The 16,842-nt window shown below is 43.4% G+C and overlaps 1 protein-coding gene across 5 annotated transcripts; it reads right to left on the bottom strand.

The window, feature by feature from the left end:
• Positions 1 to 775: 775 nt before the first annotated feature.
• Positions 776 to 15,583, bottom strand: PRKRA (protein activator of interferon induced protein kinase EIF2AK2). Of its 5 annotated transcripts, none has more exons than XM_048485415.1 (8): positions 15,361 to 15,583; positions 11,010 to 11,182; positions 9,699 to 9,780; positions 7,772 to 7,850; positions 4,993 to 5,110; positions 3,720 to 3,817; positions 1,706 to 1,880; positions 776 to 1,035 (listed from the first exon to the last, which is right to left on the bottom strand). In XM_048485415.1, the coding sequence occupies exons 1-8, from the start codon at positions 15,531 to 15,533 to the stop codon at positions 878 to 880; spliced, it is 1,056 nt and encodes a 351-aa protein (XP_048341372.1). In that variant the 5' UTR covers positions 15,534 to 15,583; the 3' UTR covers positions 776 to 877. The 5 variants fall into 5 exon arrangements, with proteins under 5 accessions (XP_048341372.1, XP_048341373.1, XP_048341375.1 ...); XM_048485416.1 differs by having other exon boundaries at positions 11,010 to 11,179; positions 15,361 to 15,582; XM_048485418.1 differs by lacking the exon at positions 15,361 to 15,583 and adding an exon at positions 14,983 to 15,133.
• Between the last annotated feature and the right edge of the window lie 1,259 nt (positions 15,584 to 16,842).

Raw genomic sequence — 16,842 nt, 5'->3', positions numbered from 1 at the left:
TCCAGAATACGGAAAATGAAAGGGAGGAAAAGAAAAGGTATCATGCAATAGGGAATGTCACATGCATAGAAATAATTTCAAGTGAAAACGGATGTGCAGAATTCAGAAATCCTGTTCCTTGCCCTTGGCAGCAATGCATTCCTAGGATCGAGGGGACATTATTCTAAACAATTGTACTACTACCAAAAAAAAAATGCAACCACATACCTAGTTCTCCTCTCCCCCTCCATAATTTTTTTTGTTGCTGTCAAGTCACAGCTGACTTTCAACAACCCTGTAGGGTTTTCAAGGCAAGAGATATTCAGAAGTGGTTTGCCATTGTCTGCCTCTATGGAACAACCCTGGTATTTCTTGGACGTCTCCCATCCGAATACTAACCAGGGCCGACCCTGCTTAGCTTCTGAGCTCTGATGAGATCAGATTAACCTGGAGCCTCTCCATAATACATGGCAACATGGCAACAATTACCTTACTACCTTATTTCTCTGTGTCCCTCCCCAGTCATTGGCTATTGCTGACAGAGGAGGGAGGAAGAAATACAGAATGTTGTGCTGTCATGATGTACTACATAATACACAAAGGGAGAGAGGGAACCACACACATGGCTGTGGGGGAACAACCACCTATTTAGGGCGATGTCTAAAGGTGACCCTGAGGATTCTGAGACACACAGATCTGATCACATCCTAGAAAGCCAAATGTTGTGCCTCACTGTCTGATTGCACCTGTGCAGGTATCTAAACTTCCTAAGTCTAACTATCCAAAACGAAACCACTGCAGTAACAGATTGAATTTATTGTTCTGTTACAACACATAATTATAGATCAGTTGTCTGATGCGAGTTTTCAACAACTCTCTCTCTTTTTTTGCTTGAAGCTTATTTCCTTCCAGCCATGTTCTTTAAATACTGCAATGCATTGTGGGCTGCGTCGTTGTGAGCATTGCCCCAGGAGATTCCAGTCCCATGGCAAACTGTGATTGGATTCGTAGAAAGTTCTGCAAGACACTGGTACTGTCCATTTACACTCAGCTCCTCTGAAATTATACAAGGGTACTACTGATTAGTGGAATATTGTATTTTTCAGTAAATTTGCAATGGTGCCAGTTTTGCTTTCCAAATATCATAAGTCACTAATGAGATATTTTTGCCCCAGACTGACAGAAAGATGTCCTGCACTGGAAAAATTCAGATTCTCTTATCTATGCGTGCAGGCAATAGCACAGGCAGTTCCACTGGTTCTATTATCTGCATGTCAGCACAGGAATGGTTTCTCGGTGCTGCGACAGATCTAGAAAGTATGTGGTGCAGTAAACATAGTTAGGAGTTCATGGGCTGCTCATGCTATGTAATTTTTGTGCTCTTTGAAGTCTGGTTTAGTTTTGATAGAACTGCAAAAGTTCTTTGGCCAAAGCAGGCTACCCAACAGCTCAGCACATTTTAATTTTGCAACCTTGCTGCTTTTCTACAAATATCCATTCAACTTCTGAAAGCTAGTAGCAGAACCGCTTTAATATCTTTAAAAAGTAATACTGTTTGCACTAAGGCTCTGGGAACACATTTTTATGTTCATGGCAAAACTGGAAGATAATGATCATGCCACGATTCCCAATTCTCTTGTACAGTTCTTCAGAAATTATTTTGGGAAGCGTTGGGACGACAGGTATTAGGAAGAGGACCACTCTCATTCATTGTGACAGTGCTTACCTATATCCAGATATGCTGTATTAAAGCCTTGTTCTTCTGCAATTTCACTGAGGAGTTGGACATAATCTGTGTTAGGAATACTGAGTGGATTCATCTTCAGCAATGTAATTTTTTCTTCAGTAGAGTTCCTAAGGCTATCCCATGTACATCCCAAATTATGCCTTTGTTCATTTCCCTAAAAAAAAAATTAAGAAAATTTACATTGTGCTACGTTTTATTTACGTGGTGCGCACTTGACAAACCAATGTACCCATTCCTTCTGTCCCACCAATTCCATATTTCCTGGAGGCATTCTTGCAATGTTCGGAAAACCACCTTCCCTTCCCCTGATTTACTGTTCACAATGCACTCGTTTACAGCTAGCAAAATCTAGTTTACAAAAGGCTGCTCTTCATCTCCAATCACTGGAACTCCACACCTATCCACCCTGTTGACTGTTTGCAGAAGTGAAAGGAAATGGGTAACCTCCCACACATGCAGAATAATGCACTTTCAGTCCACTTTCAATGTACTTTGCAACGGTGCAGAATAGCAAAATGCACTTGCAAACAATTGTGAAAGTGGATTGAAAAATGCATTATTCTGCATCTGTGGAAGGGGCCTTCGACCATTTAACAGCAAAGGACCTGTCTGTGGCTTCTCACTTCTGGATGATGGTGGAGTGCGACAAAGGGGGGCGGGGGGACAGAGGCTCTTCTGGGGTAAGGGAAGCAGAGAGACAGACAAGCAATAATGGCAGAATAGCAGAGGAATTTGGACAATTGCCTTTCTCATAGGTTCGGCAACAGGCTGTGGAAAATGGGGCTCCACGAAGACAAGGCAGGAAACCTTGAAGCCAGCGCATAAATATAATGGGAAGTTCTCCATCAAACCTACACCAGCAGTGATTTCCGTTTTGAATTTTCTAGTCTTATTTATAACTTACTCTTAACACTGCCTCCCACTACAAGGAGACAGGAACTGATGAATTTGATCCTGCCTCCCTGTGAAAAGGGGTGGGAATCACCTAACAAAAGATGTCCTCTGGCCTCTGGGAGAACTGCATACAAGAATTTGTGAAAATAACAAAAACAGTTTCCTCTATCTGAAGAAAAATGTTTGTGTAGCGCTGCGCCCCCCCCCCCCCCCCAAACTTTCTGTACTATTGTAAAACATGTTACCAAGTTGATACGAAGCTAACAAGTAGGATTTCTTAGAAAATGGGTGACACAAATTCTGGAATAGGCAGTCCCTTTCAAATGGGGAGGGGTGACTGGGTTGGGCCAATGTGTTGGCTGCCAGCATAAGGGTCACCCATGCTGGTGGAGGGAGCAAAAACGATGGCGTCCAGCCATCTCACAGCTGCCAAACCTAGAACTCTGGGCTGCTATGGCGCTTCGCTGGTGTCTAAACGTTCCTGGGGATCCAAGCGTCCCTGGGGGTGGAGCCAACATTAGTCAGATTCCACCAGTATTCCAGTCTGGGAAAGGTGGACCCTGGCCCTGCAGACTTACGCCACACAAACCTGTTAGTCGTATGGGGCTGGAGGGATTTAGACTTTCCCTTCTTTCTGCATTGCCCGAAGCTACTATGGAGATGGTGTGGCACTGTCCCCAGCCACCTCTGTGCACCGCCAATCTGGATTGCACTGTTGGTGGCAAAGGTAAGGCAAAGGCTTCCCTCGATCCTTCAGAGGAGCAAAGGGTGTTTTATCCATAATAAGCCAAGTTTATTGTTGGAGCAAAAGTGCAGCTGGATGCTATGCATCCAGAAATAAGCCCTACAGTTCAATCAGTGGTACTTACTCCCTAGTATTTGTTCACAGAACTGAAATCCCTAGGTTATCATCAGAAGGAGAACTTGATGGTTAGTGAAGAGTCTGGATGGTAGGTAAATGTTGAACCGCTATAGGACAAGAGATCCATGATGTGGAAAATGGAGAATGATGTGGAAAATGGAAAAATGATGTGGAAAATGGAAAAACCATATTATATTTGACTAAGCAGTTTCGTATGAAATTTAATGTATTACTTACTAAAGAAATATTGATACAGTCTCCTGAAAAACTCTGGAATTTAGCAAGTAATTTCTCGGCAGCATTTCGCTTTGCTAATTTTTTAGATGTCCCTGTCCCTGCATTAAAAAAAACCAAACACAACAAAACCAACAATGATGCAAAAAGTAGAGATGAGAGTGAGATAAATTCATACAAGGCAACCAGTCTCCTGAGGCAATTACTCTCAAACATACAGCTAACACTTCTCTTCTTACACATCCAAATTTGAAACGCTCTGTACGCTTTTGTCTGATTGTTCCATTGGTTGAAACTTTAACCAAAGACATTAGTTGTTATCCTATGAGCTCCCCTGTACCCACTCGCTGCCCAATCTCACATATAAAAGAACAGGGGTGAAGAGGCACACACATCAGAAAGGTTGCGTCAGGAAGAGGGTGCTGAATGCAGAGGCCTCTTCCACACGTGCAGAATAATGCACATTCACTCCACTTTCACAATTGTTTGAAAGTGAATTTTGCCATTCCACACAGTAAAATCCAGCATCAAAGTGCATTGAAAGTGGATTAAAAGTGCATTATTCTGCATGTTGGAGCACAATTTGTAAATATGGCTTCTCACAACAAAATTAGCAAACCTGAGTATTTAAATTGTGGAATATAATTAGGCCAAATAGCAGAATTCCTCCAATTGTGAATACAGATCAAAGAAAGAAGAGGAAATCCATTTCTGTGTATGACTGGATGGACTGGCATTACACTTTAGGAGTATAATCCATCCTGAGCAGTTACAGTACTCATGTGCATAAGGATTCCCATGTTTTTTTCCCATCTCTAGAACTGGTTAATTGAGCCTGCAGACCTATTGGCACTTTCCCTGTTGAATAACATGGGGCTTACTTCTGAGTAAAATCTGATTAGGATTGTTCCCCATGGCTACACTCCTAAAAACACCTTTGGATGAGACTTACTTTCCAAGAAAACATAATTTGATTTGCTCTCTAAACAAAGTAGGAGAGAATTGACCTATAAGAGGCATGTAAGGATCTTTCATTCATGAATCAGCTGTGCTACCTTGGCCCATGCTGGGGTCGGTAAAAGAAAGTAAATCTACACAAGAAAGGTCTGTACCCTGAGGATTGTTATGATATATCCCATGTCAAACGCTTCCTCAAATAAAACAAAGGACAAATTATTACATTAAAAATACACACAACTCAAATCTGTAGGTAAGCACATCCTGTAGCTAAATTTGGATTATTTTACGTTTTCTATTGACAAAAGGAGATGCGCACCTGTTTCTACAAACGTTTCTACCCTGCAAGTCATTGTAAACTCTCTCATATGCGGCGGTCCCGTCTCCTGTGCAAGTGAATATTCAGGAAGTCTCCATCCCTTATGAATAGCCATTTCCTAGATGACAAAGAAAAAGTAGATTTTTGGCTTGGTTTCGAAACAGTGGTCATAGATCCATTTAGTGTAGCGATCCCTAATGTGGTGCATTCTATTTCTTGGCGACCGCATATTAATCCCCCAAAGCATCTATTTACACGAGCTAAGAGTCAATTTTGGCTTTTCTTGTTTAACTGAAGGAGGTGCTTCAGGATCAGCCCAGGGGCCATTATTTTCGCATTCTTAGGTCCCATGAGAGCCAGCATGGTATAGTGGTTAAGATGTTGGACTAGGATCTGGGAAACCTAGGTTCAAATCCCCACTCTGTCATGGAAACTTGCTGGGCCAATCATTCACTCTCAGCTTCGATCCTGGCAATTGTTTGGATGGGAAACTGTCAAGGAACACCAGGGGCCTGAACACAGAAGCAGGCAATGGAAAAACCACCTCCAAACATCTCTTTCCTTAAAACCTTACAGAGCTGCTAAAAGACAGCTGTGACTTGACAGCAAAAAAAAGGGGTGGGCTTTCATTCTGAAATGGCTGCCTCCACAATAGGTGAATGCTAGGCTTGAAACTCATAAAGTGTTATGGAAGCCAGCAACACTTTGTGATTGGTTGTACTGTCTCCCCCAGGCATCTATACTGTTTTGGTGCACAAAATTCTGTTCTCAAAGTTCCAAGAGTGACCAAAGCTTCAACAAGGCTGGGGACCCTTGATTCAGACATTTCGTAAATACTTTTATTTACAATTCAACAGTACTACAAACAACAAAATTTCAGTACAGATATTTCTAAGCATACTGAATAAAACAACGACATAGGCAAACAGAAAAGCTCATGCTTACAGTCAATGGTATGCTTTCAGACCCACTGGTTTCTTTTTTATGATATATTTTCTCGTTAGAACCAACAGACTGAATCCTATGCTTATTAGACTTGAAAAGGCTACGCTAAGGATTAGGGGATCTATATGGATAAAAAGCTATGCAATATGGGTGGATGCTGTAAGGAGAAAGGAGGAAAAGAAATGGGCCTTCCTACTTCTTACATCACCAGAACCTCTGGTTGTTATGATCAGCCCAGTTCTGGTTTGATCCTGCCAGGTCTCCCACTTGGGACGTGGGATCCTTTCTCTCCGCATTCCCACTCCCTCTTAATCAGGGGTCCCCAAACTTTTTAAACAGGGGGCCAGTTCACTGTCCCTCAGACTGTTGGAGGGCCGGACTAAAAAAAACTATGAACAAATTCCTATGCACAAATGATTGTAAAATGTTTGATTTCACCTTTCAGCCTTTCTGTCATGGTCTATTTTTAGAACAGTGACCAAAGTATGTCAAGTACAGGGTGGGCTCCAAATATTGTTGGGGAGGCTGTGGAATACCTTCCCCTGTAAAAAAACAAACACAGAACTTTCCCAATGAAACATTCCATCTAACCCAGGATCAGGTATCTTCCTGGGTTCTTTCCTCCCTAGCAGCCAGCGAGCGATTCGCCAGCCTGGCTGATCCCAATGGGAGTGAGGCGGAACAGAAAGCCTGAGAGCAACACATGGAGTAGCTGAGAGGGAAGGGCGGAGCAGGCATTGCCACATGTAAGGTTTCCAACTCTGGGTCAGAAAATTCATGGAGATTTGGGGGTGCCATCATGTAACTGCAATCAACAGCCGTTGGATCCGGTTCCTCCTCTCCCTCGAGCCCCCACTGCACATGAATGGAGCCATCGCCGCCATGCCTGGCGGGCCGGATAAATGCCTTCAGGGGGCCACATTTGGCCCCCGGGCCGTAGTTTGGGGACCCCTGCTCTTAATTGATGCAGTTGTATGTTCTCATTCTTTGTACTTTTGCTTCCCAAGTAATGCCTTATCAGCTTATCAGACACCTGCTGTTGTAGCTCTGTCAGTAGTATGGAATGTAGGGAAGCTGCATCATCTCTGGTCCATGGGACAGGAGGGGTACCATCCTCCCTTGGGAACTGGTAGTGGTGTGTGTCGTGGAGCATGATGTGGGGTATAATGGAGGTTGCTTTGCTGCTTATGCTTAGTTCTGACAATAGGAATCTAAATGCTTATTCCTGATACTGCTTCATAATAAAGAAATCATCAGAGCACATAATTTCATTATTGGACAGACTTAGGGGCACGATACTAGCACCACAGGAAAATACCTTGTATTGGGAGAATGGATGTATAGGATCCAGCTCAATATCTTTTTATCAGCTTTAGAAAGTCTTCTGGATTCCAGAACAAATGCTGAGAAGCATCCAAGGAACAGGGCACTTCAAAGTCCAAACAGTCATCCCATGGAAAGGGATAAGAATATCTCTTTATTTATTGGGCAGGGCTAGCTCCAATGAATAGTCCATCTTCCCTTAAAAAAAAACTTCCTAGTGACCTACAGATGTGCCTGTGTCGTCGCTGACCAATGAGCTCCTCTTTTTCCCTCCTCCTACAGACTTTGTGTACAGTTCTCTCTATATTCCTGGCTACTGACATGAATCACCTGCTCCTTCTTCATTTGTTACAGCCCCTTTCACTTTCTCTCAACCAAGAGGTAAAAACAGATAATCTTTTACATGTACATGGACCCAATATTAACTCGTAATTCACTGTAAAATAAATTAATCTCTAAAACTCAAACATAATTAAGAAAGTGTTATATTTTAAATACAATTACAGGTTACCTGCAACAATCCAATAGGACTGGTCTGCTTCTGTGCTTGATTGCAAGATTCAGGGATTTTGTGGTTTGGTATAGAAATACTAAAATGAACACAGTATACTCAGTTTAGAAATAATTCAGTTTAGAAATAATTCTAGGCATCCTTCCATAAATAAAAGAGGATTCAATTCCAAAGGCCTGGCCTAGATGACCAGCCTAGTGTGATCTTGTCAGACCTCACAAACTAAGCAGGGCTGTCCCTGGTTAATACTTGGGTGAGATACCACCAAGGAAGACTGGGGGTTGCTACAGAGACAGGCAATGGCAAACCACCTCTGTCATCTCTTGCCTTGAAAACCCTAATGGTATCTTTCACCACCAATCCCAAATCCAGTCTAACTTAAGCATTTTAAAAATTCTAAATTGAAGATATCCATCATGATACAAAAAAGCATGCAAGCAATCTATAAGTAGCCAGAATACAGTTATTGTTTTTTCTACCTAATGGCAGTTTCCCATTCTGTATCACAAGTTGCCTTTACAAAGAAAGGAGTGAAAGTGTTTTTAAGATTGCATGATGAGTTACGTTGACACAATAGTTATCTGAAGATCAGCTACTGCTGATATATGCTAGGAACCAAGAAAACACAACCAGCTTAGGTTACACATAAAACAACATAATCTACTATTCCACAGCTGCCTTTCAAACTGGCCTAATCCCAAGATTAATGTCTTGTGGCCAAGTCTTGAAGGGCTTCTGGGATCCCAGAGTTGGAGGGGAAGATCACTCGGGCCCCTTCCGCACATGCAAATTAATGCACTTTCAATCCACTTTCAGTGCACTTTGCAGTTGGATTTTACTGTGCGGAATAGCAAAATCCACTTGCAAACAATTGTGGAAATGAATTGAAAGTGCATTATTCTGCATGTGCGGAAGGGGCCTCTCTCTCTCTCACGTGTGTCTTCCTCCTTTTTATTTTTTGATCCAAACATTTATACCCCAACATTCCTCACGGCTCAAGGAAGCTCACATTATTATGAACATCCAAGCAACAATACATCTGAAATTCACCCCAACCTAATAAAAAAGCCCACAGTTTGCACTCCATTAAAAATCTATCTCGTCAGCTGCCTTTCCGGTTGGGAGACAAAACGTTTCTCCTCAGACTGGCACAGCGTTCCTCCTAAATTTGGGACAAAAGGTGGGAGTTCACTCGTGTTTCAAATCTGGCAACACAGCCTCTATCGCAGCACGCACACACACACACACACACCCCTCCCCGTCCCAGTTGCCTTTCCAGAGATTCTCCCACTCAGCATGTGCCGGAAATACCTGGCATCCTCCCCTTACTAATAACAAATTGCCTGGCATCCCCAGGTACTACAGGGAAAAAATGGCTACATGTAGCAATCGGTACAGGGGAAAAAAATTGCGCCTGCATAACCCCACTGAATTCAACAAATCTATAACTGGCTACAAGAACTGGGCCCAGCTTTTTTGCAACTAAACTCATGGATTAGAAGCACAGCCAATTAAATAAAGAAACAGAAATTCAAACCTTTCCTACTCAAAGGAAATACGAATATATCCTGAACTTTCCATGCATATCATTAAGTATACCATTAAGTAACATCCACTTTTAGCATAAAGTATATCATTCACGGTAAACTGCAGAGAATGCCATATGGCATTGAGAAAGACCAAGGTCAGGCGTGTGCTTTTTTACCACATCTATAAAAGGACCAGGTGTCATATATCCTGCCCTGAAAGAAGGCAAGATCCAAATAAGTGAATTATGCTTATGATTACAGCCTTGGTTTCTTCTATACTTGTAAAATGCTTTTCTAAAATAAAATATTCCACCTAACAAACTGAGTATCCGCATTTATTTTCCTGCTGTTTCTATTCATGGGTAATGTTGTGTCACATGCATCAAAACTAAACTCACCCTAAATTAGAGACGCCTTTTAAAATGATCAGCGCAGCTTCTGCAGCTCTATGTTTTGCAATTTTCTTGCTGGGACCTTTTCCTGGATGGATAAAACAAAACAAAAAAAAGGTTTCGTTTTAATAGCGGAATAAGACTTGGAGTGTGTCTCATGTCGGGCCTGGTGTGGGCCTCCTAGCACCCACTACCAGCCTCCCCCTTTCCTCCAACATCCTACCCGTAAGCCCAAGAGGCATGGCGCACCTCAGCGGCTCAAAGAGCAGCGGTGGGCCAAGGAGTTGTGGCTGGGAGGGCAAAGAAGCTGCAGTGGAGCCAGCTGGGCAGCAGAAAAGGCAGGCAGGGCGCTGCCGCAGGAAGGGTCCAGCAGCCGAGCAGTGGCACCAACAACAGCCAAAGCCCGCAGGAGCGAGTGAAGACTCCCAAGGGCAGTTGCAGTAGGGAAGACAGCGTGACACTGGCCAGGCCCTGAGCAGGCCTTGGAGTTGGGTGGGGACGTCTGGGATGGAGCCAAGGTAGGGTGATGAAGAAAGCGGGGAGAATCACAGAGAGACAGGGTTAGGAGCCAACCCAAGTCTTGCGGAAAGGGCAAAGGGGTGGCCCAGGGGAGCTGAAAGGGACCCAAGGGGTGGGGCAACCCCTTTAAATAAGGAATGGGAGGGCCCTGGCCAAGGAGGAACAAGGCAACAGAGAATCCCATGCACATTGGAGAATCTCCCTGCAAGGGAAGAAGAGAGGAGATTCAACCGTCTCTCTGGCCCTTTCCAACCGGAGCAGAAAAGTTGTGAGGATGAGGGTGACAGCGAGGAGTGAGCAGCCATTCGTGGGGAATGCCTCATGGAACGCACACCTTAAAACTGGAATACTGGAGTTTAAAATATTTTTTATTTGATCTTGACTTAAAAGCTGAGTTTATTTCATTCTTAAAGCTACTCTGCCAACTGCTTGCACAACAGAGACCAGAGTCAGCACTGGATGGTCCTGCTGTCCAGCGGTGTCTTTGGGACAGTAGGGACAGGGACCACAAAATGCAAATCTGGGGTACTTACCCCCAATATAGCAGACCCAAGAGGCAGTTCTGATCCCACTTCATTTTAGAAAAGCTCTGTAAGCCCCCACCAATTTCTTCCTATTGCCCATTTCCTCTCATCCATTGTTTTGATCATTTTTAATAATAAATAAATTAACTTTGCAAAAAGTTCACGGAAAACATAACGAGGTAGATACAGGAGGAGTAAGGTTAGTGGGGTATAGTCAGGATCAAGTAAAAACAAACTTGGGCTCCAGGGCTCAACATGCAATACTGTTACGAACCTGTTCCAGTTATTTCACCCACGGTAACTTTAAAGGTGAAGATGGGCAGATGCACCTGTCCCTCAGTCTTTTCAAACTCATACACAGGAGTGACATTGGTTTTTATTCCGTACTCATGTAACAGCTGAATTGGTGTTTTCTCTGGTTTGGCTACAATCTTTTCCTCCAAGCTGCTGAGAAAATAAGAACAGTATTTATTTATGAATATGCAATAAAATAAACCACATTATGGGGAACAGTTATTGCTCATAACAATATAAACGTAAAACATAAATATACCAGGGACTTTTTGGTCCTGGCTCCAGCCTGGTAGAATTGTCAGCTGACACCAGGACCTTGCAGGACAGTTCCACAGGGTCTGCAAGACAGAGATCTTCCATCGGGCCTTTGGTTGAGGCTATTCTGGGAATCATTAGTCTATCTGGATCAATCGGCCTCCCCACACCCATACTATCTGGTATTAGACTACAATTGGAAACATCTGCCCATTTCTCCATAAGAACTAGCCTGCTGGATCAGACCAGAGTCCATCTAGTCCAGCATTCTGCTACTCGCAGTGGCCCACCAGGTGCCTTTGGGAGCTCACATGCAGGAGGTGAAAGCAAGGGCCTGCTGCTGCTCCCGAGCACCTGGTCTGCTAAGGCATTTGCAATCTGAGATCAAGGAGGATCAAGATCGGTAGCCATAGATCGACTTCTCCTCCATAAATCTGTCCAAGGCCTTTTTAAAGCTATCCAGGTGAGTGGCCATCACCACCTCCTGTGGCAGCCTATTCCAAACACCAATCACACGTTGCGTGAAGAATGCTTTGCCAGCAGGTGCCCTGTCCCTGTCCATCTGGTGCCCTGTCCCTGTTTTCTCTTTGGTTACTGAATTTTTATGGGGATTAATATATTTTTAGGCTTGGGATTTATGTGGTGCCATTTATGTTAGGGTGGGAACTTATTGCTTATTAATGCTGATTTCATTAATGTATATTCTATTGTTGGCTGTGAGTGGCTCCGAGCCCTACTCAAATTGGGCGGGAGCAGGATACAAATTTAATAAAATAAATAACAGTTTGCTTTTAAAATATCACAGGTTTTTAATTTATGAAGCTCAGAGGGCACAATCCAGTTACACAGGCTTCAATGATTACCTTTTTTGATCGCTTGCAGTTGTAAGACAAACCATGGAAAAATAACTCAGAGTGACAGGAACATTAGCCTTTTGCAGTGACAACAAACAGGAGCCCTGTGACATTTTGAAGATCAAGACAAGGACATACGTAGCTGATAAAATTGGTAATATAAGCAAGATGAATATAAGAGACTTTGCTTCAGATCTCAAACCAAAAGTGCAAGAGGTGGAATTGTGACTGATGGGCTTTTTCTGTCAGCTGGGTTACTTATAGAACTAGAAGTGAAGCCAGATCTTGTAACTGGTGTATTCACTTGTGTACTATTATCATAGCCAGCATGGTGTAGTAGTTAAAAGCAGCAGCCTCTAGCCTCATGAACAGGGTTTGTTTCCCCACTCCTCCACATGAAGCCTGCTGGGTAACCTTGGGCTAGTCACAGTTCTCTCTGAACTCTCTCAGCCTCACCTATCTCAACAAAATGTCTGTTGTGGGGAGAGGAAGGAAGGAGTTTGTAAACCACTTTGAAACTCCTCACAGGAGAGAAAAGCGGGGTACAAATCCAAACTTTTCTTCTTCTGTCATCATCATTTCTCATTTATCAAAAGCACCTTTAGTTTACTAGGTACTACACATAAGCAACAGATTATTGCTGTGAATTCATACTCTAATTGAGTGCTTATAATAGGGGACCCCAACCTTTTTGAGCTTATGGTCACCTTTGGAATTCTGAAACAGTGTAGTGGATGTACACCAGTCACATGGTAGTGATCCCTGCACTATGGTAGCAACTGCTGGCAAAGCAATTTTTTAAAAAATCGGCATAGTCAATCAATAGTCAATCTCCAGTAGTCAATCTCCAGTAGTCAATCAGAAACTTTGCTGGACAAAGCTCCACATGGATCTGTCCACTTTTAAAACACACTTGGCAGATACCAGGAGAAGTGCCAGTAGTCACCATGGCAGGAGAAGTGCCAGTGGTCACCATGGCACCCATGAGTACTCTTAATTTCATTTCTTTCTCTAACAGATGTAGTCAAGAAACGCAAGAGTCCAGCCCGTTACTCTTGTACATCCCAATTCAGAAGAAGCTGTGCAAATTCTTCTACGATTAAGATTTTGATATAGCAGCAACCCAAGCAAAAGTACTCAGAAGTGAGTGCCATTTTATTCAATGGGGTAAGCGTTTAGGAAAGTAGCACAGTAAACCCAGGGTTCAGAGGGATTTACTTTTTAAATGTATAAATGACTGGAGCCTTTCCCCTGGTAAAGTATATGGCATGTAGACATAAAGCCCCAATCTGTCGGATGCATTAACCCCTAATCCAAAACAGTTAACTATGATTCCTTTAATCTGACTTAAATTGGCAACTATTTGGATTGGAAGGCTCGGATAAAGGATTGCACACGATAAGGTTTTCTTCTACTGTGAAATTTTCATGTCCACCTTTCCGCTGGATTTCCAATGTACATTTCCAGTGGATTATTTAGTATCTGACAAAGTGGTAGAATTTTAACAGCTTTAATTTTTGATAACCAATAAGTCTACCAAAAACTACTGCATGTAAATGCCATTAAGTTGCTTTCAATTTATGGTGACCCTGTGAACTAACAGCCTTCAGAACATCCTATCATTAACAGCCTTGATCAGGTTTTGCAAACAGAGGGCCTTGGCATCTTTTATTGAGTCAATCCATCTGATGTCAATCCAGCTCTTTTCCTGCTGCCTTCGTCTTTTCCTAGCGTTACTGTCTTTTCTAGTAATTCTTGTCTTCGCATTATATACGATCAAAGTACAACAGCCTCAGCTTAGCCATTTTAGCTTCTAGGGAGAGTTCAGCCTTGACTTGATCTAGAACGCAACGATGTGCCTTTTTGGCAATCCACAGTATCTGTAAAACATTCCTGAATCACAACATTTCAAATGAACCAACTTTCTTCCTCTCCTACCGATATATAATCAAGCAAATTGTTAACTACATGAACATGTTTATATCCCATTATAAAAATAAAAGCAGAGACATTTGTAGATAGTAACAGTGATAGAGATAATACAGCGTTATCTTTAAATAGTACATCATTTCTCACTTTGTAGAATGCTCGTGCCATAGAACACACTCAAGTCCATACACTTTCCCTCTTGATTAAAACTAACATTAAATAATATTACAGTCTCCTAGTACTGTAAAAGTCAGTGTCACGTCACTCCATGCATCAGTAATGACCCAGTGCTTACACAGAGGACTCTTTAGTGCTCTGAATCTGCTCAATAACCATAATATGGAAACAGTTGAAAACACTTCTTCTACAGGCTGAAAGATGGTCAGATGCAGAGAAGCTTTTTGTGGACACAACCTGCCAAAAAACAGGCTTAAGTGTCTGCAGCTTCCCCAAATAAAGGCTGGTCATTTACCAGGAAGCTCAATGTTTCACCTTGAAATGGAAAGCCATACGAGTTGGTGAACACATGTACATTATGATTGACTATGCCGCATTGAAAATGCCAGACTCTTTTTTTTTTCATTTACTTGTCTTCCCCCAATTATTAATTCATTGTTTTTCAAGCTGTCCAGCCAGAATCCAAACGTGGTTTGCAATTTCCTCACAGGTGGATCACCCTGGCTCACCTTCCTCGTGTTTCCTCCACCCACCCCTTGCTTTTGACTAGCAAGGAGGATTTTATTAGTAGGGCAAAAAAACCAGCCTCTTCCCCCCACCCCTTCATTTTGGGGAGATTTCTGCACTGATTAACCCCACCGTTTATGCCTTTTCTAGTGTTTATATTATTGTGCAAAGCTGGAGTCGAGGGGGGGTGCAGTTGCAAAAAAAAAAACATGCAGAGAAATTAGGGGTTACCCAAGCATCCTCATTTGCAAAAGGAAAGAGGGTGGAACGTCCAAAGCCATCCGGGTCGGTAGTTCCTCCCGCCTCAGAGTGGGAGGCGTCCAGTGAACTTCTCTCCACTGGTGGAGGGGGCCTTATCAAGCCCCTCCCCTCGCTCCGCCCCGCCCCTTTTGCCAGCGCCCGCTGCTCACGCGCGGTTCCGAACCAAGGTGGCCGCTACCCACAATGCCCCGCGCCCTACTGGTGGACAGTCCTTATCAAGCCCCGCCTCTCGCTCCGCTTCTCCTGCGAGGGCCCGTTGCTCCCGCGCGGTTCCGAACGCAGGTGGCCGTTACCCACAATGCCCCGCGCCCAACCGCCTCTCATTTCCCCCCCCCCCCACCGCCACACCTGACAGAGTCTTGCTTCGCTCCCGCGGAATCCCGCTGGTCCAAGCCCGAGAATCCCTTCTGGGGCATGGCCGGGCAGGGCAACGCCTGCGGCTGGGCTAAGCCGCCGGGAGGTGTCGCCGCCACTTTTTCCACTTCCCTTTCCTCCTCCTCCTCTTTCTGGCCAAGAAGCATCCTTGAGAGTCCGTCCCTCCTAACGTGTCACATGTGGTTCCGGGGCCGGCTCAGAAAAGGGCCGCCCAGCCCCTCTGGCAAGGTTGCGGGGCTTGGCCCTTGGAGGAGGAGAGGCTTTCCCGGGCGGGCGTTAGGGAGGAGCGCCAAGATGTATTGGGTGACACGGCAGCCGGCGTTCACCAACACCTGACAACTGTTTTCCCTGTTTGAAAATATTAGATTTTTTTAAAAATACAATGCTTAGCACCACACATGATTAGGCTGTATTTTTTTTAAATGAGTATGTAAAGAATTGTTTCTCTGTGGGGTGACATGCAGTAGAGTCTATACACATTTTTCCAAATTTTTGACAACTAACCCAGAAAGTTCACCATCACCGGCATCACTCTGTAGCGACTGAAACTAAGAGACTTTGAGGTCAGGGCAGAGCTGAGATTTGAACCAAGGGTTTTCTATATCGTAATTTATTTCTTTAACCCTGTATGCTACACAGGTGTTTTAACTTTAGTATGGTGTAAACAGAGAGAGGTCAGCAGCCTACAGGATTTGCCCAATCTCCTGCTCTCAGATTTGCTGTGTGTATGTCTATGAGTCTGTGCTGTGGTCTTGCCCAACAATTGATAAGGGAATCATGCTTTTGCACAGCCAAAACAAGCAGATTTTTTGGGGACAGGGTAAAAGCCAGTACAGGCATTAAATGAGTTAAAGGGCCACAAAAAAAAAACACTGTAGCATGCATAAGATGAACTCCAGAATTAAAATCTAGAACGAGAAACACACAGCGAATGGGCATTTATTAACCCTTTCCAGGCCAAAAGTGCCTCCGGAGCAGCAAAAACGGCCAGAAACAGCCCGGATTGGGCATTAAGTGAGTTAGAGGACCACAAAAAAAAAAAAAAAACCCTCTGGCATGTATTACATGCACTCCAGAACTATAATCTAAAACTAAATATAAAAAGAATGTACATTTATTAACACTTTCCAGACCAAAAATGCTTCTGAAACTTCAAAAAAGGCCCAGAACGGGCATCAAATGAACTACAACCCTACAAAAAACTGGCATGCATTATATACATTCCAGAACTAGAATCTAGAACAAAAAACGCACAGGCAACTTGCATTTAGAGACACTCCAGAACTAGTCAGGAAGGTTACCACTCTACTGACTTTTCCGGCTTTTTAACACAGGTAATAAGATTGCACCATACAAAATGTTTTATGAACTTCCTTAGATGAATGATTAGGGACTTGGATGAATGATTAGAGATTTGAAAAGCCAGTGGGATTCTGGACTGTATCAATAGGAGTA

This window comes from Sphaerodactylus townsendi, linkage group LG02 (genome assembly GCF_021028975.2).
Source record: "Sphaerodactylus townsendi isolate TG3544 linkage group LG02, MPM_Stown_v2.3, whole genome shotgun sequence".
In the NCBI taxonomy this organism is placed as follows: Eukaryota; Metazoa; Chordata; class Lepidosauria; order Squamata; family Sphaerodactylidae; genus Sphaerodactylus; species Sphaerodactylus townsendi.
Note: the sequence above shows the minus strand (reverse complement) of the source record. Positions and strands in the feature narration are given on the sequence as shown.

Bases quoted from the DNA above. Each gene is read 5' to 3' on its own strand.
- PRKRA (XM_048485415.1), bottom strand. From the start codon at position 15,533: ATGCTTCTTGGCCAGAAAGAGGAGGAGGAGGAAAGGGAAGTGGAAAAA. The intron at 11,183-15,360 runs GTGTGGCGGTGG...TTATTTTCTCAG, and splicing joins GCGAAGCAAGACTCTGTCAG to CAGCTTGGAGGAAAAGATTG. The intron at 3,818-4,992 runs GTGCGCATCTCC...TTTTTAATGCAG, and splicing joins AGAAACGTTTGTAGAAACAG to GGACAGGGACATCTAAAAAA.